The sequence below is a fragment of the Calypte anna genome, chromosome 18, assembly GCF_003957555.1.
Source record: "Calypte anna isolate BGI_N300 chromosome 18, bCalAnn1_v1.p, whole genome shotgun sequence".
NCBI classification, from domain to species: Eukaryota; Metazoa; Chordata; class Aves; order Apodiformes; family Trochilidae; genus Calypte; species Calypte anna.
In genome coordinates, this window is record NC_044263.1 from 1,272,549 (window position 1) to 1,298,526 (window position 25,978).

Here is a 25,978-nt window from a genome sequence, read left to right on the forward strand (position 1 = left end):
CTCTTTCTTACTTGAAGTTAAAGCTGTCACACGATCAGAAAACAGGCAGCAGGAGAGCAGGAGGTGGGTGCTGACCCACTGGACCAAAGGGGATGTGGGTGCACCCATGCTTCAGGGGTGATGGGCTCTGGGGGTGGGAGCCTCCTGGATTCTGGGGGTGATGCCAGGGAAACTCCAAGCTCCCTCCCTTGCTGCATCTGGGTGGGCTCAGGGAAGGAACTGGGAGTCCTCTGCCTCCCTTCTCCTGTGCCTGTGGTGCTGGTTCATGGGGAAGAGCCCCTTCAGGTTCTGGAAGGGTCTCCAGGGAGGCTGGGGAGGGATGTCTGAATAGTGTCTGGAGGGATGGGATGAGGGGAATGGCTTTAAACTGGCAGAGGGGAGGTTTAGGTTAGATCATGGGGAGAAATTCTTTGCCATCAGGGTGCTGAGTCCCTGTGGCTGCCCCATCCCTGGCAGTGTTGGATGGGGCTTGGAGCACCCTGGGCTGGTGGGAGGGGGTGGCAGAGGATGAGCTTTGAGGTCCCTTTCACCCCAAACCATCCCCTGCCAGCCTTGCTGCCCCAGCACCCATCATCTGCTCCAGACACCTCCAGGAGGCTCCGTTCACCCACGGGTGCTCCAGGGATGGTTCCTTGGCTGCTCTCTGCTCTCAGAACCTTCCTTTGAATTCACTCGTAGCACAACCCCCCAATTAAAGCCTCCACTCTGAAAAGCAAACCTAGCATTAAGATGTCAGGGAAGCAGGAGCAGGGCTGGGTGGGGAATGCCAGGGGGAGGAAGGGGGATTTCCTGGGGAGCCACCCAGACACAGACAGCTCCCCAGCTCCAGCACTCTGCTGGGGGGCTCTGGGGGGGGCTCTGACTCCCCCCACCTGCTTGGCTGCTCCCTCTGCTTCCAAGGGGAGCTGCAAAGAGTCACTTCTGTGTTTTTGGTGTGTTCCCTGGGGAGGAGAAGTCCTTGATGTCAGCATGACCCTGCTGGGTGCCCATCCCCATGGCTTTGGGCTTGAGGGTGCCATGGGTGGGGGTGTCAGCCAGAGATCTGCTCTGTATCCAGCAGGACATCTGCCTGATGGGTGACAACAGGCAGAGAGGGACACAGGGACACACTGCTGGGGAGCTGGGGGGTTTGTTTGCTCCTCTCTGCTCAACCTGCTGCCCCTCAGCATCCCCCCCACACCCCCTGACTTCCCAACCCCCTCAGCCCTGCTTGGTTCACCCTCTCCTAATTAATTCAATCTGCAGCGATAGCAAATCGTTACCCAGGGGTAGATGGTGTAAAAACGAGCTGTTAATTGAGGTTTTGTTTGCTTTTCCTCTTAGCCTTGCTGCAAAGCCTTGCATAATAAAGGGCTGTAAAAATACATGTTGCCACGCTACAAATATCCAAGGTGGGAAGGGGGCAGGGAGGGAGAAGGGAAGGGAACCTGCTCTCCATGAGGCTTTAATAAGCATGTGGAGCCTTGTTAATCCCATCTGAGGCTTAAAGGTTTATTGCTAACAATTAAAATCTCATCTTGGAGTGCTGACTTGATGCCACAAAGCCCTTGTGCCCTGTCCTGCTGAGCAAGCTGAGGTGGTGGTGTGGGGGGCAGGTCCTTAGGATAAGGGAAATATCCCCCAGGGAAACACCTCTTGTCACCTGAGCTCACCAGCAAAGAGGCAACTTTCCTCCCAGCAAAGCTCTGGAGGTGCAGGAGCATCCTCCCTGCTCTGGGTCTGCTCAAAAACTTTGGAGCAATTGGTCCTCTTGAAAACCAGAAATTGAGTGGTTGTGTCCCAAGGTTTCTCCAGGCTTGGTGACCCCCAACCTGTCCCCTGCTGGTGCAGAGCTGGGTTTTGTTTGTTTAAGAAGTTGTTTGGGTTTATTTGGTTATTTATTTGGGTTTTTTTGCTTGTTTATTTGTTTTCCTCAAGCTTCGCACGGCAAGAGCAGGGAAAATCCTCCCCTGCTTTTGTGTCTGGAGTGGCAGAGGTTACAAAAACCTCCTCCTGTCTGCCAGGGAGAAAGAACCCTCTTGCCAAACACCCCATTTTGTAACAAACCTCCTGGGTTTGCCAAGGAGCCTGGGAATTGCCTCTGCCTTCCCAGCCCTGCTGCCAGCAGCATTCCTCCCTCCTGGAAAGGCCAAAGCCCCAAACGTGCAGAGGAATAATCCCTACATTTGGTTTTAATCTGAAGGTTGCTTGGGCCAAAGGGATGGGTTGGGCTCTCCCTCCTTTTATCTGGAGTTTGGAGTGAGTTTTGGTCTCTTTTGTCTTTCCTTGGGTTTTCTGGAGGTGTCAGAGCAGGGGGGAGCTGGGGGGTTCTGGTACTGTCCAGGTTCTCCCATCAGGTCCTGTGGGACCTGGCAGCCCCCAGGGACCCCCCAGCTGTCCCCATGCTCCTGGTGACACAGCAGGAGGGGATTTATTCCTCCCCTGCTCCCTCAGCAGAGACCAGGGATTAAAGCTGCTGTTTGCAATTTTCAAGAATTAGGAGCTATCAAAGTGGCTGATAATTAGCAGTGAATAAAATGTTCCTGCACTAATATGACATTAGCTGCAGATAAATTGATATCAGCTTTCCTTGATATTCCCTTAAGCTTCCCTGGTTGCAGTGGGCTAGGTGGGGGGGGTTTTGGTGTTGTGTTGCAGCTCTCAGGATGAGAAAGGCTTCCCCAGCCTGAGCTGAGCTGATCTGCTGTGAAAATGTGGAAATTTCCCATCTCTGGCTTCAACCTTTCCTTCCCCCTTCCCACGGCCGTGCTGCCATAGCTACCAACTCCTGCCTGCTGGGCTGGGGGAGGATGGAAGGACCAGCCAGATGGAAGATGCTCCGTGTGGGAAGCAGGGAGCTCCCAGGTCTCCCCCCATCCCTGCTGCTCCCGTGAGGTGTTTGGGGGGGGGGTGGAAGGAGGTTCCTGATCCTCCTGGGGAACCCAGGGTTTGTCAGGATGCTCCTGAGTGCTGGGTTGGGTGTTTGGCTCCCAGGCTCTGCTCAGGGTCACCCTGTACCCAGCTGGAGCTGAGGAGGTTGGGGTTGCTGTAGGGGTTCTGGTTGTCACCCAGGAGTGGGTCCCGTGCAGCCCCTGTGCTGGGGAGGGAAGGGGGGGTCCTGACCCAACACAGCTGCTTCTGGTGTGGTGGGACAAGGATGTTCTGTTGGACAAGGATGCCTCTGAGACCTGGCTGTGGGGAGCAGAGCTTGGGTTTGTAGACCCCAGGAGTTGCTGCCATCCAGCAGCAGGGGATGATGATCTTGAGGGTCTTTTCCAAGCAGGATGGTTCTGGGGGTCTTTGAGCCCCTTTTCCCTTTGCTGTCTCTGGTGTGGTTCTGCCTTCTCCTCCTGCTCTGTTCAGCAGCACTTGGGGGATGGTTCTGAGCACCCTTTGTGGCTGTACGTGCTGTGGTTTTGGTTTTGTGGCAGTTGAACCCCCGAGGGAGAAGGGAAGAACACCCAGCACAGGAGACATCACTGGCCCAGCTCCCCTTAGCATTCCCCAGAGGAATTGCCCCTTCCTGCCTGCCCCTTGTCAGCAACCTCCGTGTTAAAACACAACCAGAGATGTTCCTGGAACACTTGGAGAATGCTAAAGTAAAAAAAAAAATAAAAAAATAATTGCCTTTCTCTCTCCATGATGTGAGGCTTTGTTGGGGTGGGGTTGGGGTTATTTGCTGTCACTCCAGGGCATGCTGGGTGTCCCCAGGATTATCCCCAATTTACAGGGCCACAACCTGTCTGATCAAAGGGGTCTGAGTGCTGCTGAGGGGGCCCAGTTGTGACCCTGAGCAGCTGGACTGGGCTGGGCTGGGGGAGCAGAGAGGAGGGAGATTTCCCTGTGCTGGGTGCTGGTGGCCATCACTGTGGCTGCTCCCACTTCAGCCTTGAGAAGAGGTTTTTGTATTGTGTGGTTGCACTTGAGCTGTGTGACCTGAGGGTTTCAAGGAAGGGATGCCAATGATCCTGGCTTTGAGAGGAGCTGCACGTCAGCTCATCTTAAACATGTGTCTGCTGGCCCTGTCCCTTTGTGCCAGCCCAATATTGACCAAACCTGGGCTTTTGTCCCCAAGAAGAGGGGGGGGGATGCTGTGCTGTGCTGGGGGAACTGGCTGACTGCTTTTCTTCAGAGACTCTGAAATCCTATTCTATGAAATCATTCAGAGAGGTGCCTGGTGGCACCCAGGCTCCCTGCAGCCTTCAGGGCTCATTCTCACCCCCCCAGTGTCACCTCCTGGTGAGGGACATCACGGAGCCTTGGGGAGGATGCCCAGCCTGCCCAGTGCTCCAGGCAGAGGTGACAGCAGAGCACTTTGCCACTGCTCACGTGAGGTTTGGGGCTCTTGCAGGCACGGGGAAATCTGGTGTTGTGCTGGCAGAGGGGAAATGGAGAGCCTGGAGCCCTTGGGATGGTGTGTCAGGTGCCAGCCTCTTGTCCTCCATGCACGGGGGGGCTGATAACCAGGGGAGCTCTCTTCCTAACCAACCCCATGGCATGGGTTTAGCACAAATCTCTTTATCTGCCTCAGAAAAGCTCACTGCTTTGTTCCTGCACAGCCTTTGTCTCCTTGATCTCCATCCCTGAGGTGTTGGGCTCTGTGCAGATGGGCAGTGGGTGGGTGGGTGATGCTCAGAGCTGGCTGGGGACATGGGGGGACAGCAGAGATGCTGTGCCTGTCCCCTTGGTCTCACAACATCTGCCCTTCCTCTTCTTGCTCCGTGCTGCTCTTTTCTTTCTCCTGCAGCTTTCTGGTCTCTGATCTGTTATCACTTTTTCTCTTTTAATAAGTGTGAAATGGGAGCCTCTGGGCACCATCCAAGCCTGGCTTGTTACTGTCTCTTATTCTCTTATTGTCTCTGTGTTAGCTCCTGGACAAGTTAAGATCATTTTTTTTTCTTTTTCTTTTTTCTTTTTTTTCTTTAATAAGGTAATGACATTTGTGCTGTTTCTCTTCCCTGACGTGGTGCTTTCTGCTGTTAGCTGGTGCATTTTGGTCTTTGTCTCCTGTGGCTCCAGGGGGTGCAGCCAGTGAGATATTGCATGGCAGGAGCAGTGTCACCCCAATTCCCAGACAGGCAGCACCTCCAGGTTTGGTACCAAGTGACCCACCCAAAACCAGACCATCAGGTTTTGTCATCACCATTTCTATATTAGTTTATTTTCCTTGGTTGGGTGGGTGGGGAAGGACAGATTATCTCTGAGGTGTCACCCTCATCTCTTTTTCAAACCTGATTCAGTTAATGCAGCAACTTGTGTCTGGGAGGCTGGCTGGGCAGCAGGATGCATCCATGGAATCATTAAGGTTGGAAAAGCCCTCTTAAGATTGTCAGGTCCAACTTCCAGCCCCAGCACCACCATGTCCACTAAACCATGTCCCCAAGTGCCACCTCTACACGCTTTCTGAGCACCTCCAGGGATGGTGACTCCAGGGCAGCCTTTTCCAATGCTCAACCACTCTTTCAGTGAAGATTTTTTCCCCTTTTTTCTAAGCTTCTTCACTCTGTCTAAAAGCCACCAGCTGCCACCTCCTCCCTGCCTCACCCCTTTGCCCTGCAGCACCAGGATGCTCCCACCCATCCCGGGGTGATGGATACAGGAGAAGGGCACTCTTCTTCCACACAGATTAATTCAGGATTCCTGCAGCTTTTGGGTACCAAAAGCAGGATCTGCACATTTAGGGGGGTGCTGCATGGAGTGAGGTTCTCCTCTGCCTTCACCCCCAGGGCTGTGACAATCTGATGATGTCCTTGCTGCTGTGGCTCCACCAGCAGAGCCCAGCACGGTGGGGACTCCCGTATCCCGGAATAGTTTTCCTCCAAGCTCCACAGGTTTTCCTGTCCAAGTCTTGTCACTGCATCAGGCTTTTTGAAATAATCAGCCCCCGTGGTTATTTCAGTGAAACGCTAATTAGTGCCATGAACTAATTAATGTGGGTTGACTTCCCTCTTCTCTTTCTAATGTTTTTTTAACCCACTGACACGTTCCAATTACGGGACTCATGCAGGGACTGGACTGGAATGACTCAGAGCAATCACAGTTGGAATAAATCATGTGCTTTACTGAAGGTCACCAATATTTTTTCAAATTGCCAGCCCTGTGTATCTGTGCCTGCCAACAGAGCTGACCTGACCTCACCAGCAGCATCTGGAATATCCTCACGTTTGCCTCCCTTCCCTTGCCCGGGTACCAGGTCAGGAGGAATTTGATGTGCCCAGCAAACAGCCCTGGGGAGGCTTCTCAGCTCATGCAGCCCTTGAGGGAAGGGGCTTGACCTTGCAGGGCCCTGGCTGTGCATCCCTAGCTGTCTGGTGGTGCTTGAGGGCATGGATTGGATGTTACCTGCCTGCTCCTGCTCAGACAGGTGATTTCTTTTCCCTTTGGCTGTTGTTTCCCTTCTCAGCCCCTTCCTGCCTGATCCAGGTCAGGTGGTGATGCTGAAGTTCCCTTCTCCCCTCACTCGTGTCCTGTCACACAGGTTTTGCTGGGAACCCTTTCTGTTCCTGCCTTCCTGGTGCTGGTGGGTGCAGAGCTGTGGGGGGGTGTAAAACCAGCACCTCCTGGGTGCATCTGGTGATGCTGGGTGAAGGGAGGTGAGAGCACCCTGATTAAACTGCAGCAGGCAGCAGGTAGCAAATGTGTCATTAGTATTAATGGCATGGGGCAGGTTGTGCTACTCAGACTTGGGAGCATTGAGTTATTCATCTTTAACCTTTATTTTTGTTTCAAGTGACCTTACCCAGCAAGTCTCTCGTTAGCAGCTCTGCCTCTTGTGTTCACGTTTGGTTATTCTGCTGCCATCAACCCCACAACCAAACCACCAAACCCATGCTCCTGGCTGGGGGCACTGGGGGCAGCCTGACTGATTCCCCAGGGCAGGGACTTGGGGTCCTGCTCCCCATCTTTTGGGTAGAGCTGGTTGGGACATTCCCTTCTCTGACCCCAGGTTTCCTGCCTGTTTTGTGGCTGTTGTGGGTTTGAGCAGCCTGGGGACAGCCAGAGATGCCAACTTCCCTGCCACGTGTCCAGCACTGTGTGGAAAGGCAGAAACAGTGTCTGCCAGTTTTGAGGGTGGGTTTTTTTTTTTTTTTTTTTTTTTTTTTGTTTGCTTTTTGCTTTTTTAAATTTTGGCCAAGGCAGAGAAAAATCCTGGCACGTCCTTGGGTTGTGTCTGGGTTTGTGTCTGGTTTCTGCAAGCCATGTCCAGGTTGGCAGGAGCTGCTGGTGGGATAAGTGTGGTCCCTCTTGCCTCAGGGTGTCTGCTTGGGTTCCTGTCAGAGGGCTGGATGGTGTTGGTTTTGGCTGTCCCTCCCTGCTTTCTGGAGGTTAAAATTGATGCAGGAGCATATTCCAAGTCAGTCTGAGATTTTATGGGGTCATCTGGATGGGTGTCAGAGGGTGGCTGTGGACACGGTGTCTCGTTTGATGCTCAGATGGGTTCCATTTGGAACAAACTGTTTCCCTTGCCAATTCAATCCACGCTGAAGAAATGGCAGCTCCCAGCAATCCCACCTCCTGCACAGGTCCCATGCAGGAGCTGTGAGTGGCCCAGCAGTGATTCTCCCTCCTTGCCTGCTCCGGGGTGACTTTGGAGGGAGCTGGGTTTATGGAATTGCATTTCTTTGTGGGATTCCATTTCTTGCTCCCAATGCACCTGAATTTTGGCTTTCCCTCATTTGCCCCGTGCTTCCTGGGCTCTTGTTAACCAACTTGGTGATGTTTCTGCTGGAAATGCACATCCAGACCCAAACAACTGAGCAGTCTGCAGAGAGAGGGGAACCCAAGAGACCCATCCCCATGGACCTGTGAGAAGCTGCTGGGATGCTCTGGTTGTCTTCCCAACAGCACAGAAACCAGAGCGGCCCTCGAGGATGGGGCTTGGGAGAAGGTTGAAGGAGAGGTGTAGGAAACCCCTAAACTTTCCCTCTTGCCTTGCAGGGTTTCAGTGGACCTCCCCACGCAGCCTTTGCCTTGAGCTGCGACCAGCGAGCGGTGAAAGAGAAATCTGAGCAGGAAGCTTTGCAGCCCTGGGACCACAGGAGCGAGTTGTCCATCCCCATAGGTAGAGCTGGGCTCCATCCAGGCAAGCATCCTCTCATATACCAACCACTGAGTGCAGGGGGAAAAAAAAACAAACAAAAAACCTCTTAATCAGGCACCTGGGCTGTCAGGGATGTGATTGAAATGAGACCGGTCCTGACACAGAGATTCCTCTCTGGCTCTGCCTCTCTGCTTGGCTCTTACTCCAAGGGTCTTGGCTTCTGTTTCTGCTTCAGTTCTCCAAACCACTTGCACGTCTGCCTGGGAGTTATTGATAATTGGATATCTCACCCCTCAGAGGGGTGGAATCATCAGCTTAGCTCAGGGTGGGTTTAATTTGCAGTGTGGGCACAGTGGGTGCTGGCCCTGCCCTGGCCAGGGTGCCCCTTGGTGATCCCCCCTGCTCACAGACTGGGACAAGCAGGGATGCTGTTACTCCTGAGGTTGGGGGTTAATAGAGTGGCAGCTGCCAAGGTGGGGACTAAAATGTCATCTGGGCAGCTGTTTCCCCCCCTTCTATAGATTTTAAGGCAGGGACTTCTCAGGCAAGGTGGGGGAACCTCACTGGGCTTCCCCAGCAGGACAGGGAGTGGTGGTGCCCCCCCTCATCTGCTGGGGATGGGTCCTCTGAGGCAACACAGTTTTCTTTAGGCAAAAAAAATTAAATATATATATAATGGAGTGAATTAATCTTATTTCTGCCTTTTCTTGGTTGGAGAGAAACTGAACTGAGGGTTTACAGTGGCTTGGGTACAACTGGGAGCAGGTTCAGAAGGAGAAACAATTCTTTATGCACAGGATGGTGCTGGGCTCTTCAGTCAGTAGATCTGTTGAGTGCTTTGCTTAACTGCATCTTTCAGAAAGTGTTTCAAATCCACAGGTTTTCTCAGGGCTTCAAATACCAGCTTGGATTTTTCCAAAGAGATGGGAGGAGGTTTTGTGCTGAATGGGCTTTGGATCCTCAGAGTCTTTTAGCTCTTGGAGCAAGAGCAACCTTGCAGACTGCTCCATCCCTGCAGGCTCTTTTGGTGCAAAGTTTTCCTTATTTTTGGGGAAATTTTATGTCCCAGGTGCAGTTTAACTTTTGCAGTCAAGGAGGGGAAAAAAAAAAGTAAGCAGCCCTGCAGTTTTCAGAAAGTTAAACTGCTGGGGTTTTGTCTTCCTCTTTTAGTTGCAAAACATAACAGTGCAAGTGGTTTGGAGAATAGAAAATTTCCATTAGACTTCATTGTTTTGTCCTCTCTCTGGGGAAATGGCAGTAAGGATCTACAAAACATTAATTCTTTTATTGTCTCTTGCTTTTTTTGTTGCCTGGTGTTGGTTTTTTTTTTTTCTTTCTTGCTCAAGTGAACTCAGGATTTTCACAAGATACCTCAAGCCTTCCAAAAAAACCAGCTTTTCCCCAGCCCTGGGTACTGCTTGGCTCTGCCCTGGGCACACAATGGGTGTCTGCAAAGTCTAAAGGGTACCAAGTGGAATATTTCAGACTTCATCACAGTTGAATCATTGACCCTTCCTTCATATTTTCATGTTTTAAAAGGGCTAAAGCTGTGAAAATGTGAAAAAAAACCCTCCCCAAGCCCAGGAGTGCCTTGCTCTGCAGTTCTTTCCTGCTGGGGAGTGGGGAGGAGGTGGCTGCAGAACCTCTGAGCTTGCAGGGGCTCTGCCTGGTGAGGTCTTTGCTGTTCTGAGGTGGGAATGAGGATTTCCTGGGGTTGTCAGAGCCTGGAGCAGAAGGGGCTGTGCTGTCCCAGGGGGCTGGTGGGATCCTTGGAGTGAGAGGATTCCTCATAGAGGTGTAGGAAGGGAGCTGGAGGAAACTCATCCATGGGATCTATTCCTCATCTGCTCTGTTATTCTTATTCTGCTCTTTCTCCCAGTCAGCAGCATGTTGGGCTGGCTCTGTGCTTCAGGTCCCTTGGTTTCCCATCCCTTGCAAGCAGTTAGTAAGGAGTGAGGAAGGTGTTAGTAAGGAGTGAGGAAGCAGAGTGGCATCTGGATGGGGCTGGGGCTCTGCTCCCCTCATCCTCTCTCCTCTCCATCAGCATCAATGCTGAATCCAAGGAGGATCCTGGTGGGAGCTGCTGGCTGGGAGGAGTAAGGCACACGTGGGGTGGATTGGGTCTGAATTGCAGTGAAGAGTCTGTGTCTAGACAGGGTGGTGTGAGTGGGATAATCACTAGGATTTAATTACTACAAATGAAGGAGATCCCAGCCTTGTCTTTCCTGCTCCTGGGTAGGCAGGGGATGGGATCCCTGTTTCTCTGCCTCCCTTGGAGCAGTTGGGACCAAGCTGAGGAGTTTGTTTGCTCCTCTGGGGGCAGGTGAAGCCCCCTGGGGCTGGGGAGGGACCTGGGGGGCTGTGTCCTCCCTGCTGGGGGGGGGGTTATGGGCTGCCCTGGTCCCTCTATCCCCCCTGGTACCCCAAGGCTGGGGCAGCTCAGCCTGCCTGGCTCTGCAGATGGGAAAACCAAGGGAGGGGGAATAATTTGGGCAGGATCAGGGCAGAATATGGGGCTGGAAGTGGTGGGGGGAGGGAGGAGTTGAGGGCTGAAATCCTAGCTACGTGTTCTGGGGTTCTTCTGGGGTTGTTCTGGGAAAGGATTTGTGTGCAGCATCACATCTGGAAACCTGAGCTGGGACTCCTGCTCCTCCAGAGTGTGTATTGAGCAGCCAGGCAGGGCCCTTCCTCCTCCTGCCCCTCTGCTGGAGGATTCTCATCACTCCTGATCAGCTTCACCCACCTGGGGGGCACAAGATTCCCCAGCAAATCCTCTGCTCCCCCTCTGCCATCCTCCCTGGCCCCAGTGCAGGGGGGGGGATGCTGTGTCCAAGGGGATGCAGGGGGGGATGCTCTGTCCAAGGAGAAGCTTCCTGGGTGCTCTGGGGCACAGAAATTCCCAGCAATGGGGCTGGAAAGGGTGTGGGGTAAAATCCCAAACATTTAGAGCTCAGCTGGGAGCATCCTCAGCAGAGCCCCAGCCCTGGGGGGGTCAGGAGCAGCATTCTCCCAGCTGGCTGCCCTCCCAGAGCTGGGGAGGGCTGTGCCAAGGGCTGTGATGTGCTGCTGGCATCACTGATATTATTCAGGAGGATTCAGGGCTTGGTTTCATGACTTGATTGACTTTTGGTGGGGTGTGAGTGAGGATCTGGGGCTGTGACATTCCTGCAGTGCTGCTCAGGGAGTGGATCCAGATTGGGCTCAGTAACTGGGAGAAGATACTGGTGTCTGCAGCAGTGTGCTTAAGAGATGAGATTTCATTAAACTTGTTACTCCAATGAACCGTGGGATTTAGAGGCACAGTAGAGAAACCTCACTATGTGGGATTTGGGGAAAAAATAAAAAAATCTGAAATTTGAGCTGCTGCATCAAAGCAGCTGCAGAGGCTCAGGGGGTGATGTGGGCAGGGGGGTGCTGGGGGCACCACCAGGACCAGACCTGGCGTGGGTCCATCCTGCTGTGTCCCTTAAAGACCTCCTGGGCCTTTTCAGCAGCATCACCCAGCTCTTGCAGACCCAGCTCTTGCAGACCCAGCTCTTGCAGACCAGTTTGGCCCCAGTTTGTCTCCCAGCTGAGCAGTCAGGGAAGCTGCTGGGGGCAGAGCTCATCCTCCTTGGGAACTTTTTTCCCTTCTAAAGGCAATGGGTTCCTTTTCCTTGTCCACTGCTTCTGATGGGATTTGTGCTTCTGATTCTTTCCCATCTGATTTCAGTTTCATCCCATTTCTACTCCAGACCACTGTGTTCTGAGACAGTTGTTCATCTCCAGGTATCTCTTTTATTTTTTTCCCCCCATGGTATATGACACAGGATGATGGAAAATGCCTTTTCACTAAAAATCAATGTTTTATTTTCTCCCCTCCCCCACCAGGAAGAAGTATTGACTGTACAGATAAAAGCCACATTTAGACTCTAATTGCTCTTTAAATCAGTGGGGCTCGTGGGTTAAGGTTATAATTGCCCTTTAAAACAGTGCAGAGCTTGTGGCACCTGTCCTGACTCCAGTGTCCTCCTGGGCTGGGTGGTGGGACTGGTGGCAGCAGGGCAGGACCCACTGCTGGCTCTGGAGCATCTCATCCACTGCAGGGATGGAGAGGTTTGGCCAGCAGCTTGGGAGCTCAGCAGAAAAAAAAAGCCTTTAATTTAAGTTTTTTTTCTTTTTCCTTGCTCCTTCCTCATCTGCACTTCTTGTCAGCTTCAACCAAGTCTCTATTTTTATTTTTTTTTCTGAACTGTGCCATCTGCAAGTCCTACAGCTCAAGCATATTCATGGCCACATCTCCATGGAGTGGCCAAGCACTTGCCCTGGGATTCCCATTTTCCCTTCCTGGGGAGGGGGGAAGCCAAGCAGGTGATGCCCCCCCCCAGCATCAGTGCTAACTCAGGCTCAGGGGGCTGGGGGGGAAGCCAAGCTGAGGCTGCTTCTCTGCAAAGCCCTGAGCTGTGTCTGGGGCAGCAGATGGTGTGAGCTGCCTTCAAGTCAGCTCTGAATAGCTCTGAATCCACAATTACCCAGCATTAAAGTGCTGCTTATTTATTTATTTCACAGCCCATGGGCAGCTTTACTCTTTGTGCGTGGGGCTCCAGCTGGGAGAGTTTATGGCATCCACAGGATTTAAAAATAATCAGTGAAATATTTGTTGGGCTCCATCCACCCAGGAATCCCTCTGCAGGATGCAGGCAGGGGCTGGAATCCCATCCCAGGGAGGTGCAATTTGTAGAGTGACGTTTTAAAAACCTTTTTGCAGTTGCACACCCTTTTCCAGGTGGACCCTGGCAGCTTTCCCAGGGTGTGTTGAGGTGGCTGACACGTTTGACTCTTAATATTTCATTATTCATGAATATTTGATATTCAGAGGAGCCCTCAGAGTCGCAGCCGTGCTGGGCTCAGGGGTATTGGCTCTGCCTGGTGTGAGAGCCCTGCTAAACAGCCAGAAGCTTCTGCACCAGGTCAGGTTTTTCCCTGCTTTGCTTCTGGAGTTGGTCTTTGGGAAGACCAGGACTGGTCCCAGCATCACCTCTGCATGTGGCAGGCATGGGGCTCCTGCTGTGCAGGGCTCAGGAATCCCTTCAGCTGGGACCAGGAGCTGTTTGGGAGGCTCAGTGCTGAGTGCTCTGCCATGAAAAGGCAGAAAAAGGCTCTTTAAAATAATCCCTTATTGAAATGCTAGAGGCAAATGGAAGAAATGGATTTTCTTTCTTTTCTCCCTGTACGTGTGTGTGGTTCCCAGCTGCCTTCCCTCTGCCTGAGTCATCCCCAGCTTCCCACCCCAGGCAGGGGGAGATCGATTGCCTTTGGATTCCAAGGAGGAGAGGAAAAAAAAAAAGAGCCCAGCTCCCTCCCATCACAAACACCAGTGGTGTTTCACATCCCTTTTTCTTTCAGAAATCGATTTTTGGGAGGCACTTGCTGCCCTCCTGCAGCTCCAGGTCTCTGTGCCAGGGGAGATGTGGTCCTGTGGGTCCTAAAAATGTTGAGGAGCCAGAGAGCTCCTGGAGCATCTGAGCTGAGCCCTGGCTGCTGGTGAGGAGGAGGATGATGATGAGGAGGAGGATGGGCACAGATGCTCTGCAGCTGTGGTCAGGAGCTGGCACAGCCTTGCTGCAGAGTGAGGGGTGAGCACGGGGACATCCTGGGGTGGGTTGGGGTGTCCTGAGCCATCCTGGAGCTGGAGGCTGGAGCCAGGCACCCTGTTTCTACTTCAGCTCATTGCTAGAGACAGTTTTCATTTCTGAGGCGTTCATCCCAGATCCATAAATCAGAATTTATTGAAGGAAAGGAGGTCAGACCCTCAGTGCAGTGTCTCAGCTTGGGACTGCTGCTGACTCCTTCATTTCATGCAGGTCGAGCCCTGGGTTTGCTTTGCTGGTTTTACCCTGAGGGGTGCCTGAAATAGGAGAATTAAAAATGTAGTAGCAGGCTGGGTGGTGCTGTCACACGGGAGGAGAAGCCTGGGATCCTTCAGAAACGTGGGAAGGTGGCTCTGGCTCTGGGCATCCAGGGGGTTGGGCAAGAATCCAATCTCTGTGTCCCTTCAGGAGGAGCCAGGATTGATTTTGTGAGTCCAGGGGCTGAGGTGCTGAGCACAAAGGAACATTTGGTTTATTTTCCCTCAGCAATTGGTTATTTGTTCATTTGGGTTTTCAGAGCAGGAGCCAGAGCCCCTTTTCCCAAGGATGTGCTCGGGCTGCTTGGCTGCTCCAGTGACAGCTCCCAAGGGATGGGTCCTGTCCCTCCCTCTGGGATGAGGTTGGGAAGCCAGATGTGTCCCTCCAGATGTGGTCTGAGCACCTGAGAAGGGGCTGAAATGTTCAGTGCAGAGCAGATGAGGGGGGAGGTGAAGGTCCCTCCTCTGACCTCTGCACCCCAGGATTTAACAAGTTGTTGCTTTAGAATTTCTCTTAAGTACCCCCTGCCCCTCACCTGCAAACAAAAGGTGATAATCTGGTGAAGTTGCTGCTTGGGGAGGTGTTGGGTTTGGAGCAGGGGAGCCTCTGGGGGCATCGCTCCCTTGTGCTGCTTCCAGCTCCAGTTGAACCTCTGGGCATTTTATTCATTGCTTTATTGATTTGTTTTTCCCCAAACAAATTTAATTAATTTGCAAAGAGGATTTTTCCGGCTGAGCCACCGTTTCCTTCCAGAGCAAAAGGGGAGCAGGTGGATGTGCTGGAGTGGCAGAATGAGAGAGGTGATGGAGAGCAGGAACTGAGCAGCTCAGTTTGCTCCTCTCTGCTTTGGTGTCTTGCAGAGCAGGTGACAGCAGCCACCCAGCTGCTCTGCTCCCAGGGATGCCAACAGCCAGGTTGGGTTTCTGTTCTGGGGATTTCCATAATTTCCTTCAGCTCTAATTAAACAAAATTAAAAAAATAAAATAGGAGAGAAGCACGGGGAGAGGATGAGCTGGGGCATCGTGGCTGTGAGTGGCTGGGAAGGTGGGTGCATGCAGAGGGCAGATGGTGCCAGGTGCCTCCTTTGCAGATGTGGCCCTGGGGTGCCAGCACTGCCCCTCTGGGGACAGCAGGAGGTGGCTCTGGTGCCACCACCCAGGGCTGCCCTGGGGCTGTTTGGAGGAGGCTCAGCAGGAGCTCCATCCCTCCTCCTGCCCCCATCCTCTGAGCCCTGTGCCTGCTCCCTTAATAGCTCCTGATAAAAATTCCTGTTTTCTTTTTAAGCAGCTAATGAGGTTCCTTATTTATTTATTTCAAGTTCCTTCAGAGATTCACTGCATCTGATCTTGCTCAGATCAGAAGCTGCTCCCTGCCAGGGATCAGAGCTCAGCCCTCTGAAATGAAGTGATGAAATTAACTCCAGTGTGTAACGTTGGAGCATCAGATGGTTCAGCAGTGCACTTTATCTTCTGGGAGCTCTTTAAAGAGCTCTTGGAAGTTAGCACGAATTACTTGGCTTAAAAGGACCTGGTGCATGTAATTCCATTTAACTTCGTGCTCTCGCTCTGGCACAAGAAATTAATCTTTAAATGCTGCAGAGCTCGGGCAGGAAGGGGTTTGGCATTCCTGCTGCCTTCTGTCACCCCAGGCTGGCTGTGGCATTGCTGGTGCCACCTCTCCTATCACTCAGGGTTCTGGTCCTTCACTGGGAAGCAGCCTTGTGTTTTTCCAGGGAGATTTCCTGACTGTTTTTGGGGCAGGAGGATGGGGGTGATGTGGTGAGGGGGTTCAGCTCAGTCCTGAGCACTGGCAGGTACAGCCAGACCCTCCTGGCAGAAGCTGCTGTGGCATCACTGAACAGGGGGTTTGGTGTCTGTGAGGGTCAATCCCTGGAGGAAAAAGCCTCTGGTTTAAAGCATCCAGTTGAGATTTCCAGAGGGTTGGTTTGCCCAGGCCAACCCCTGCTGCTCCTTCCCTTTACTGTGCTTCTTTCCCTCTGAAAAGCTGCATTGTGGGGTTAATTTTCCCATGCAAAAACCCGACCCCAATACCTGCTGGCAGCAATCTGGGCTGCCAGGAGCATTCCCGGGGGCAGGAATTACACAGCAGCTTAAAGGCTGCCCAGCAGCAGGAGCTGGAGCGGGGCAGGGGGAAGATTGATGTGCTGGGGACCTGCCCAGGCATCATTTCTCAGGATAAATGCAGCTCCCTGTCAGCATCCAGAGGGCTGGGGCAGGAATTCCATGTGAGACTCAATGATGGATCATTGGAGCAGCTGAGGGGGGGAAGTTTATGCATTAGGATCAGGGTTTGGGGGACACAGAGGTGACTCTTGCAAAGGGGCTGGGAAGGGAGATGCTGCAGAGCCACTGGGGGGGATGGGATGGGATGGGGGGGAGATGCTGAGACTCTTTCCTGGTTGTTGTTGGGGTGATGTTTGAGCTGGGGTGATGATGTTTGAGCTGGGGTGATGATGTTTGAGCTGGGGTTTGGGGTGCAGGCTCCTGTCTGCTCTTTGGTAACGGGGTGAAGGAGGGAGCTGGCTGGGCTGGTGCCAGTGCTGGGCAGGCTGCAGGCTCCAGAGTCCTCCTGACTCCAAATTTCAGATGGATCCCAGCAATAATCATGTGTCTGAGAGCAAGTGGTAGTCAGTCATGCTGAATTAAACACCCTTTTATGAAAGCCTCCTGTGCACGCTTGGCTAAAGGAAGGCTCCTAATAGACAGTGAGTCATGACACTCCATTTATCTCCCTTGCTGAAAGCCTGAGCAGATGCAGGGACCTCTTTTATCTGCCAGAAACGTTGGAAAATGAATTTGTTACGTCTGGGGGGGGGGGCTGGGGGCTGAGCTGATGCCAGCAGGCTGGGGCTGCAGGGGGATGGCACAGGTGTCCTGCTCCTGTCCCTGTCACACTGCCTGGAGGGGTTGGTGGCACTGGGCTCTCCTGGGGCAGCCCCTGCTCTCTGCTGGAGCACACTCAGCTTTTGCTGGTGGTAAGGAAATGTTGTTTTTAAAAACCCATCCTTCCTTTGGCCGTGGTTGGGCAGCTCCAAGGAGCTCCTGTTTTCAGCAGGTTTGTTCTCTCTGTGCCAGCTTTCCAGAGGTTGGGTTTTCCTTGGGTTTGGGGACTCGTTCCTTAAAGGAAAACCTTTTTCCTTGGCAGATTCATTTCCAGCTCCTCTGTGGTCAGGGCTGTCAGACCAGATCTGTGCTACCTGGGATTTCTTCCTGCTCCCCTCTGCCTGCCTGGGTGCCTGTGGCTCTCCCTGTACCTGTCTGTGAAGGGGGAGCAGTGAATCCCCTAAGAGGGGCTGTGCTTAATTACTCACAGCAATTAAAACCTCTTCTGGAGGTGTCAGATAAGAGCAGTGTGCCTGTGGGGAACAGATGCTCCATAGCATCCATCTGCTCTTTAGCATCCAGGCCCTTCTGTGCTCCCTGAAATTCCTGCTGCAGTGGGGAAAGGAGGACAAGGAAAAGGGGACGAGGAGCCCCCATCCAGGGGATGTGCAGGGGAAGGGTGCTGTGGGCACATCAGGTGAGCTGTGATGCCTCTGTGGTGCTGCCAGAGGAGGAATCCAGGAGAATGGGAGCACGGATGGGATCCATGTGCCAGAGGGATGAAGCCCAAGTGCCACCCAGCATTTGTTCCATCTGCTTCAAGTTAATGAAGCATCAGAGGTTTGTGGAGACGAGCAGAGCCAGGCAGGGGCTTGGGTTTGCAGAGTGAGCTGGTAGCATCACGTTTGTGGTGTTCCTGTCAAGGGCTTGGATTGACAAGCAGGCCTTTGGGAATCTGAGAAATTGCTCAACTAATTTGGATTTTTCTCAGCCATGAGGGGAGAGAATTTAACAAGCAATTATTTCCTGTGCCTCGGGAAGGGATCCCAAGGACTCGTGTTAGTGTTTTCTTCTGCAAATGGTTCCCTCTTCCCTACCCCAGCCCCAGATGAGGGCTCAGACCCAGCTTGTGCAGCTCTCCTGGATCTAATGGAGCAGCTGTGATGCCTGATCCAGCTTTCCAGCTGCAGAGAGGCAGGTGCTGGCAGGAGCAAGGTGCTGACGTGGGGCTCGGAGGAGCCCCGAGGAATTTGGCAGCAGATTTGCTGGTGCCTGCTCTTAGGGGTGCAGTTGTAATGGATATCATAGAAACAAATGAGAGAGCCAGAGACATGGAAATAGGAGTATTTGATGGGTTGGTTTTTTTTTTTTTCCCCTTCTCCACGTTCCCACGCACATCAAAACTGAACAGTTTTTACAGATAGCCAGTGAGCAGTGGTTAATCATGGATTTTAATAAATCTGTTGTGCAGCCAGGCTTGGAGCTGTCTCCCCTTCCCTTCTCCCACACTTTAGGGATGGAAGCTGACATGTTTACAAGTGAATTTTTTATAAATTCATCCCTTGCAAGCTAACTGGGAGGAAGAAACCCCAGGCAGGACTGGTGTTGCTGTGAGAGCCTGGAGATCCCACCACTGGGTCCAGATCCCTTTTGGGGAGGCAGGGTCTTGTTGCAACAGTTTGATGGGGAAATTTATTTGGGGACAAGATGGAGGATTTTGGAGCCATAAATGATTTTCCTTCCAGCATCTTTAGCCAAGGGAGGCTCCAGGGTCCTGTGAACGTGGAGAAAGAAGGAGACACTTCAGTTTGCAGCTGAATCCAGACTGAAATGGGTCTGGGTTCCACAGGTTCCTCTTTGCCAGTGGGGGAACTCAGTAGCCCCATCCCCAGGGTATGTGAGAGCTGGAAAGCTCCATGGACTTCAATGTGAATTCAGGAGCTAAGGCAGTGCAGAAAGGGCTTTTTTTGAGCACAGAGTAAATAGTGTGTTCATCTGTATGCACACTGCTTGAGAGTGCAATAAAGCTGAGCTCAGGGCTAATGCAAACAGTTTTCATTAAGAAATAATCAAAAATAAAAAGCCATTTCACATGCTGATAAGAAGCCAGTTGGTTTTTATGTTTCACCAGCAGCTTAAGCCATACTCAAAGCCATTTATCTTTTTTCCAGACCTGACTGCAGAGAATACGAAAAATGCAGCAGGCTGCACATATGTAATTAAACTTCTGGCAGAATCTTTGCCCCACAGCTTTACTGAGAAATTCAATAATAGAAAATGGAGTAGTATATATAGAGGAGTTTTTTGTGACCAAGATTTAATATAATGTATGTGGCACAGATAATTATTTGCCACATAATTGTCTTGGCAACGCTCTTGCGAGCACTCTTGTCTGACTGTGTCAGCTATTCTTTAAAAACCACCCCTTCTTCTGCTCTTATCGCTACTCCAATTTGCTATTGAGGCTTTCCTGACTTCCAGCCAAGTCTGTGTTTAGCCATAATTATTGTTTTGTTCCTCTTTGCCTGCAGTGTTTCAAGCTGGGAGCACTCTGGGTCCTGCGTTTTGTCTGACAGCCGCACGAGTCCCCTCCCGAGCTGCGTCCAACACACTGAGCTGGTGTCATCACTTCACTCTAATTGTCTTTTTCTTTTTCTTTTTCTTTTCCTTCCCCACAGCACTTGGAAGCATAACACAGCACTTGACCCCTGTGCCATTTGCAGGCTGGCTGCTGGCTCTGATGCTGGGCTTGTCTCCCTGCTTTTGGTGTTGCTCTCTCTGCTAATGCACCCACGATGGGGATCAGAGGCAATTTGGTGCCCAGATTCTCCATCCATCCAACCCCCCCTCGGTGCCTCTCCTGGAAAAGCTGCTTCTTCTCTTCTGCTTAATTCCTGCTGATTTCTTCCAGTTTGTTTCTGGTGGAGCAGAGCTCCTTGTCCCCATGGGTCCTGTGGCATCCCCCTGTCCTTTGTCATCCCTGTCCTAGGGGTGCTTCAAATACACTTGTGAAAACTCTGGGGTTTGTAGCTCTTTCCTTTTCCAGTAGCAGCAAGCAGGCTACTTGTAAGGAAGATGGAGAAGCCAAATAGGACTTGGGGGGGGTTTGTTGGTTTTGGATGCTCTCACACATTTGGTTTCCACAGCTGTTGATTGTCCCTGAAACAGCAAATCCCTGGATTTACTCGTTTGGGTTAGTTTATCCCAGGAAAATGAGGGTGGTGTGGTCAAGGGCTTGGCTGGAGCAGCCTTTGAGGTTGGTGGAAGGCTCCTTGGTGTGTTGCTAGGTGGTGTGGCTGGAGGAGGGGGAAGGAGGCTCCATCCTGAGCCTGGAGCTGGGATGGGTGAGCAAGAGGAAAGGGAGGAGCCAGGATCAGAGGGAGATGTGTTGGACACAGGCTGGGGCTTCCCTGGGCAGGCCAGGCTTCTCTTGAGCCAACAGCTGGGTTTGTTGTTAAGCACAGTCTTTAAAAGTCAGAAATGTGAAGGATGGACCAGGCCAGGTCAGGTTGTGGGGTGAAAAAGAGGAAAAACTAAATTACAAGGAGACTGGCAGGGCTGGAGCAGCCTGCCCAGTGCCAGGAACACTGCTGGGAGAGCTGGGAGCCCAGCAGAGAGGCTGCTGCTCTGCTTGGCCTTGATTTAAGAACAAACAAGTCCTCACCCACCTTACATTCTGCATTCTCCAGCAGACACCTGCAGGAGGGAGCAAACCTGCCCCAGCACCAGGGAAACCTCTGCTCTCAGCATTCAGACCCATCCTCAGCATCCTCAGTGCCCTGGCTGTCACCTCTGCTTTTATTTAACCCTTGTTGCTTTCTGTAAAGGGAGAGGGGCTGAGATGTTATCATTGGGATGTCAGAGCTCTTCTCCCCTGTCAGAGGAACCTTTGTCCCTCCTCCCTGCACCACCAGGATGCTGGGCTGGGGCTGCCCCTGGCTCTGTGGTCAGCTGAGGATAAACCCATTTGTGCCAAGCAATTAAAGTAATCCAGAGGTCTGGCAGGAGAAGGGAATTTCATCCCTAAGTGGCTTCAGCCTGGGCAGCCCCAGTGCCAGGGCTTTGCTGTGCCAGTGCTCCTGTGGTGAACTGGAGCTGCTTGTCCTTGCTATTGCTTCAAAACACAACAACAACAAAAGAAAGCTATTTATCTCTGTCCCTCCAGGCTGGAACAAAGCTCTGCCATCAAAGGTTACTCAGCATTATTGGCTGGGCTGGGATCTGGGGACAGAAAGCTGCTGGCTCAGTGTGGCTGAGGCCAGTGCCAATCTGTATCCCTGCAGCATCTTGTGGTGTTTGTGGCTTTTTGGGGGGGAAAGCACCAGAGTTGGGGACATTGAAGTTTGTAGCCCTGGGGACACCATCCAGGGATGCTCCTGCAGCAGAGGAGGTGGCAGGAGGGAACCTGTGAGAGAGGTGTCTGGGGGAGCTGCAGGCAAGAGGGGTTTTAGTCTTTACCCTGTGTTTTATGGTGCTAAAATATATTAAATTCTTCAGTTTATTTTCTGCCTTGTTGAGGGCTGTTTTGGGATGCCTTTTTTTTGTGTGTGTGTTGCAGCTGGTGAGGTGCAGGGACACCCCTGCTTTGCCAAGGTGACCCTGGGTGCCAGTTTGCACCAGTGCCCTTGTGCCCAGGTCCTCAGGAGGTGCTGGGTGACATGCAGAGGGGTGGCAGGGTGTCACCTGCCCTCCAGGTGGCAGGGGAGGCAGCTGGCATCCTGTCACAACACTTTCAGACAGCTCCTTAACACTCTGTCTGCAAAAACATCTCGGAGTGAGCGGGTCAAAGGACAGGAGAGAGAATTATACAGACCCAGGGGGAGAGAATTATCTTGTTTAAATGTCAGAGCTCCAGTATGAAGCTGTAGCTGCATGAGGGTGAGGGCTGCTTCTTTCTTGGTTTCTCCTTTTCCTGCTGAAGGTGACCAGGGAAGGTCTTGGGGTGTGTAGGTTTTGTTGCAGGGCTGCCTGGTGCTCCTTCCACCCTAACTGAGTGGGGTTTAATGGAGGCTTTTTTAAATAACTGGTTGAAATAGAGCTGGTAGTGGGGATCCTGCTGGGAGCAGAGGGCTGGGAGAGCCTGGGGTTAGCTGGGGATGTCTCAGCAAATGGCAAATCTTTGGGTGGTGGAACAAATAATCACTTTTTAGTCACTGGTTTTCCTTCTCTCTGTGTTTTCCTTCTGGGATGGGATGGGATGGGATGGCAGGAGATTCCCAGCTGTCTCCCTCTTGGCTGACCCCTGCTCTTTTCTTACCCCCAGACAAAGGTGAGAACGGGGAGCCCTACCAGAGGAGGAGGGGTGCAGGGGCCAGCCTGCCTGAGAGCCCCCCAGCATTCCCCCCCAGCAGGGATGGTGCCCCCACAGCTGGGAGCAGCAGCTGGAGACGGATTCTGCTGATGATCCTGGCTATAACCATCCACAACATCCCAGGTGAGTCCTCTCCTTCCTTCCTTCCTTCCTTCCTTCCTTCCTTCCTTCCTTCCTTCCTTCCTTCCTTCCTTCCTTCCTTCCTTCCTTCCTTCCTTCCTTCCTTCCTTCCTTCCTTCCTTCCTTCCTTCCTTCCTTCCATCCATCCCGGAGCTCACAGATCCCTTCCTCAGGGTTGGGGCCATCCTGGGGGGATGCCACGGGGCTGCTGCCTTCTCTCCCATCTGTTTTTGCTGCTCACACATGGCTCTTGCCAAGTGGGTGCCTTTTGACAAGGTCTGTTGTGTCAAATCTTTCTGTCTTTGTTGGCTCTTGGCAGCAAAGCCCCTGCTGAGGAGGGGGCTGGGGGGCAGGCTGGGGGCTCAGGATTGTTGTACCCCACTCACTCCCACCAGCCAGGGGTGGGGGAGAGTTGTAAATCCCAGGGGCTGCTGAGGAAGTTGGCACAGTAAAGGCAACAGATTCTGGTCTCTTTGCAGTTCTTTTCTGGTCTGTAGCAGCATGTTAAAGCTCTGTCTCTCTGGGGGGAGCCTTTGGGGTTTCTTATTCAAGGGCAGGTGGGCAGTGGAGGGGATGCTGCAGGCTGGGCTGGGAGACTACAGAGAGAGATGCTGTGAAAAACCCCAAACAAAACCAAAAGATGAGAAATTTGGAGCAGTTGAGGACTGTTGGCTGATTTGTAATTCTTCGTGGTGTTGGACATGACATGAGGGAACCTTTTGAAGCACTTGTTTTCCTGGGTCCTTCTCCCCTCCATCCTCCTTCCTCCCCTCCTCTCTGCTTCCTCCCTTCCCAGCTCTGTCTCTGCCTCAGGTGATTGCTTGGTTCCACTGGTTCCCAGCACCCTTGGGTGCTCCTGCACCCATGGGTTTTCCTCTTTTCATCCCTTTTTACTGTTTTATTTTTTAAGTGATAGGTGTGTGACTCAGGTGCCTGAGTTCAGCTGGTGCCTGGCAGCCAGGGCGAGCAGGGAGCTTTAAATTACCCACGTGCACACCAAAAAAAAAGAGGAAATTTTTGCCCCAAGCAAACAGTAATTGGCTTTCATCCTTCAAACAACGTGTCAGGAGCCTGAGGTGAAGAGCTGGGTGATGTGTGTGTCTGGCTGTGTGGCTGAGGATTCCTGTCACTGGCAAAAAGAAAAAAAAAAGCAAGTTTTAGTAATGGAGTGACCAAAGTGTCACCCTCAGCAGTAGGTTAATGGTGACATGGCCCTGGCTGCTGCACAGCCACCACTCTGTCCTTTCATTGCTTCTGCAAGAGCACAAAGCCACCCTTGGAGGCTTGCAGAGGCTCAGGAATTCTCTTTTGCTTTGTAAAGGTCAGGATTTAAAAGCTCCATCCCCAAAGAGGGGTGGGAGAGCAGGGGCTCTGCTGCTTGGCCCCTGCCCAGAGGCTTGGTCGGGCTCCCAGGTCAAGGCAGGGGGGTCTGTCCCTGTCAAGCCCTCTCCCCAAAGTCCCCAGCTGCCGTGGCCCTTGCCAGGAACCTTGGGGGGGTGGCAGTGTCTGTTTGTGCTCACAGCCCTGTCCCTGTGTCCCCTTTTCCATGGGGATTGTCACCACTTCATCCAGAGGTTTCAAGTGCCAGGGGTTGGACTGGAGCCCGTGCCTGCTGCAGGTCACAGGATGCCAGCCCTGATTTTTTGCCTCAATAAATGATTCAGATTGGGACTGAAACAGGAGCTGGTGGCTGAGGGAGGGACCTTAAAGATCATTCCTGGCAGGGACAGTCCCAGTAGAGCAGGTTGCTCAGAGCCCCATCCAGACTGGTCTGGGCTCCTCTCTCTGATGGGCTGGCAGTGGTTTTGCTCCTCTGGAACCTGAGCTGCTTCACATCTGAGCCCAACCTTCAACACACTGCTCCTTGGGGTGGTTCAGCCTCCCCCAAGGACCAGGTCCATCCTTGTTCTCCTCCAGCACTGGTGAGGAGCAGGCTCCCTCTTCCCTTGCCAGCAGAGAGTGGTTGCTTTACTGGGGGGGCTGAGCACGTGTTGGTCTTGGCTCTGTGTCTGGTTTCAGGGAGATGTGCTGGGAGCTGGTCAGGGTGCAGGTGAGATACCTGGGTGTCCAGAGCAGCCTCTCCCATTCAGTTGGTGCTCTGGGAGTTCTACCAGCCAGCTACAGGTTTGTTCATTTCTCCCAAATCCGGGGTTGGTGACGTGAAGAATGAACTGGTAATGCCAGGAGCTGCCAAACAGGAGACTCTGCCTGCTAATTAATATTCATATATGCCGGGCTTAGTGGAACATTAATTATGCATTTAATCAAGCCCTGTTTATTCTGGTTTATCTTTGTACCTTGGGTGGCTGTTATGCTGAAGACTTCAGATTAATTAAAACGTTAGCAAACAGCAATTAGTGAGGTGTGAGCGGAACCGCCCGCCCCTGCCTGCTCACTGAGCAAGGAGCAGGAGGAGAACCCGGTGGGATGGAGCTCCCAGGGCCCTGGCTCCAGAGAACCCCCAAGGTGATGCTTCCAGCCCCCCTAGTGTTGCCAAGGAAACCTGAATTTCCCTTTTTCTTTGCTGTTCTGGGGCTGGAGCAGTGGGCAGAGCAGAGCAGCCCCATCCCTGGAGCTGGAGTCATCTCCAGCCTTGCATTCCTGCTAGGAAGTGTCTTGCTTTCCCACCTTCAGTGCCAACACTCCGTGGGTGCTCCCTGATGTGAGTTCTGTGCTGTTTCTGCCCCGAGTGGAGCAGAGGGGTCTGGGATGGAGCAGGTGGGACACAGCAACCCAGAGCTGTGGGGCCTGGGGTGGGACGTGGCACTGATGTCCCCTGCTCAGCTCCCAGATCTCACGTGGCTCCAGCTGAGCCTCTGTCTCCAGTTCCCCCTGCCAGAAACCCATCAGCAATCTGGAATTTATTTATTTTTTTTTTTAATGAGGAGGAGCAAAGCGAGGAGCAGGGCCAAGTGCCTGAGTTAAAGTCCCCCTTGGCTGCTGAGGTGTCACCGTGGGCAGCAGGGAAAAGATCTTAAATGAGGAAACCTTTATGGGGAGGGGGAATGAGTCTGCTGGGAAACTGTGTGGGGTCCTGGGGAAGGTCCCTGCACTCCCAGGTGACAGCATCCAGGTTCATCTCCCTCCCACAGGGAGGACTGTGCTTGGGGATGGCAGCAAGGAGCAGTTGGCTGCACCACGACCTGGCACTGACACCAGGGATTTTGGGGGCCCTCCTTCTCTGTTTGCCCAGGAGGGAGGGAGAGATTTAGCCAAAAAAATCCTAGTTTGGGTCTGGTCATTGCTGAGGATGGCACAAGATGATGCCCAGGGCAAGGTGTGCCTCCTGCCTGTCCCCATGCAGCTCTGTGTCCCCTCCCCAGGTGCAGGGGGTGGCAGTGGGTGCTGCTGTCACCTTGGTTTATCCCGAGGAAGTGTGGGTGGAAGGGAAGCCTGCCCCAAAGGCTGGGGAATGTCAGACTGATCTGAAGCATCTTTGTTCGCAGCTGGGCCTGGGAAGGAGCCTGGTTCAGCTGAGCACCCTGGGGCCAGGCTGTGTGAGCCCTGCCTGGTGCCCTCTGCTCGGTGGCATTTGGCTGGGGACAGCCCCGGGGGTGGGCACTGTCCCCTTAGATACAGCAGCTGCCTGGACACTTGTTTTTCTTCATGGCTTCTGACAGCTCTGGCCACTTTTAATGTCCTTTTATGTGTCTCCTGCTTTACGACTGTCTGGAGCAGAGGAGCAGGGGGGGGATGTTTGCCTCTGCTTTTGGCTGCTCACCCTGAATCCCTGAGCTCCTGGCACCCTGCCCCACCAGCAGGGATCTGCAGGAAGTTTCTGGGGCCCCTGGTGCTC

The 25,978-nt window shown here is 52.8% G+C and overlaps 1 protein-coding gene across 2 annotated transcripts in view; it reads left to right on the top strand.

Annotated features, from left to right (window-relative positions):
* SLC39A11 (solute carrier family 39 member 11) overlaps positions 1–25,978 on the top strand; it is a 64,114-nt gene that overhangs the window by 10,962 nt on the left and 27,174 nt on the right. The window contains exons 5-6 of one of the 2 annotated variants that reach the window (XM_030461804.1): positions 7,918–8,062; positions 22,015–22,185. In XM_030461804.1, the coding sequence (XP_030317664.1) occupies positions 7,918–8,062; positions 22,015–22,185 (316 nt within the window). The remainder of the gene's footprint in view (positions 1–7,917; positions 8,063–22,014; positions 22,186–25,978) is intronic. The other variant, XM_030461805.1, reaches the window with a different exon arrangement.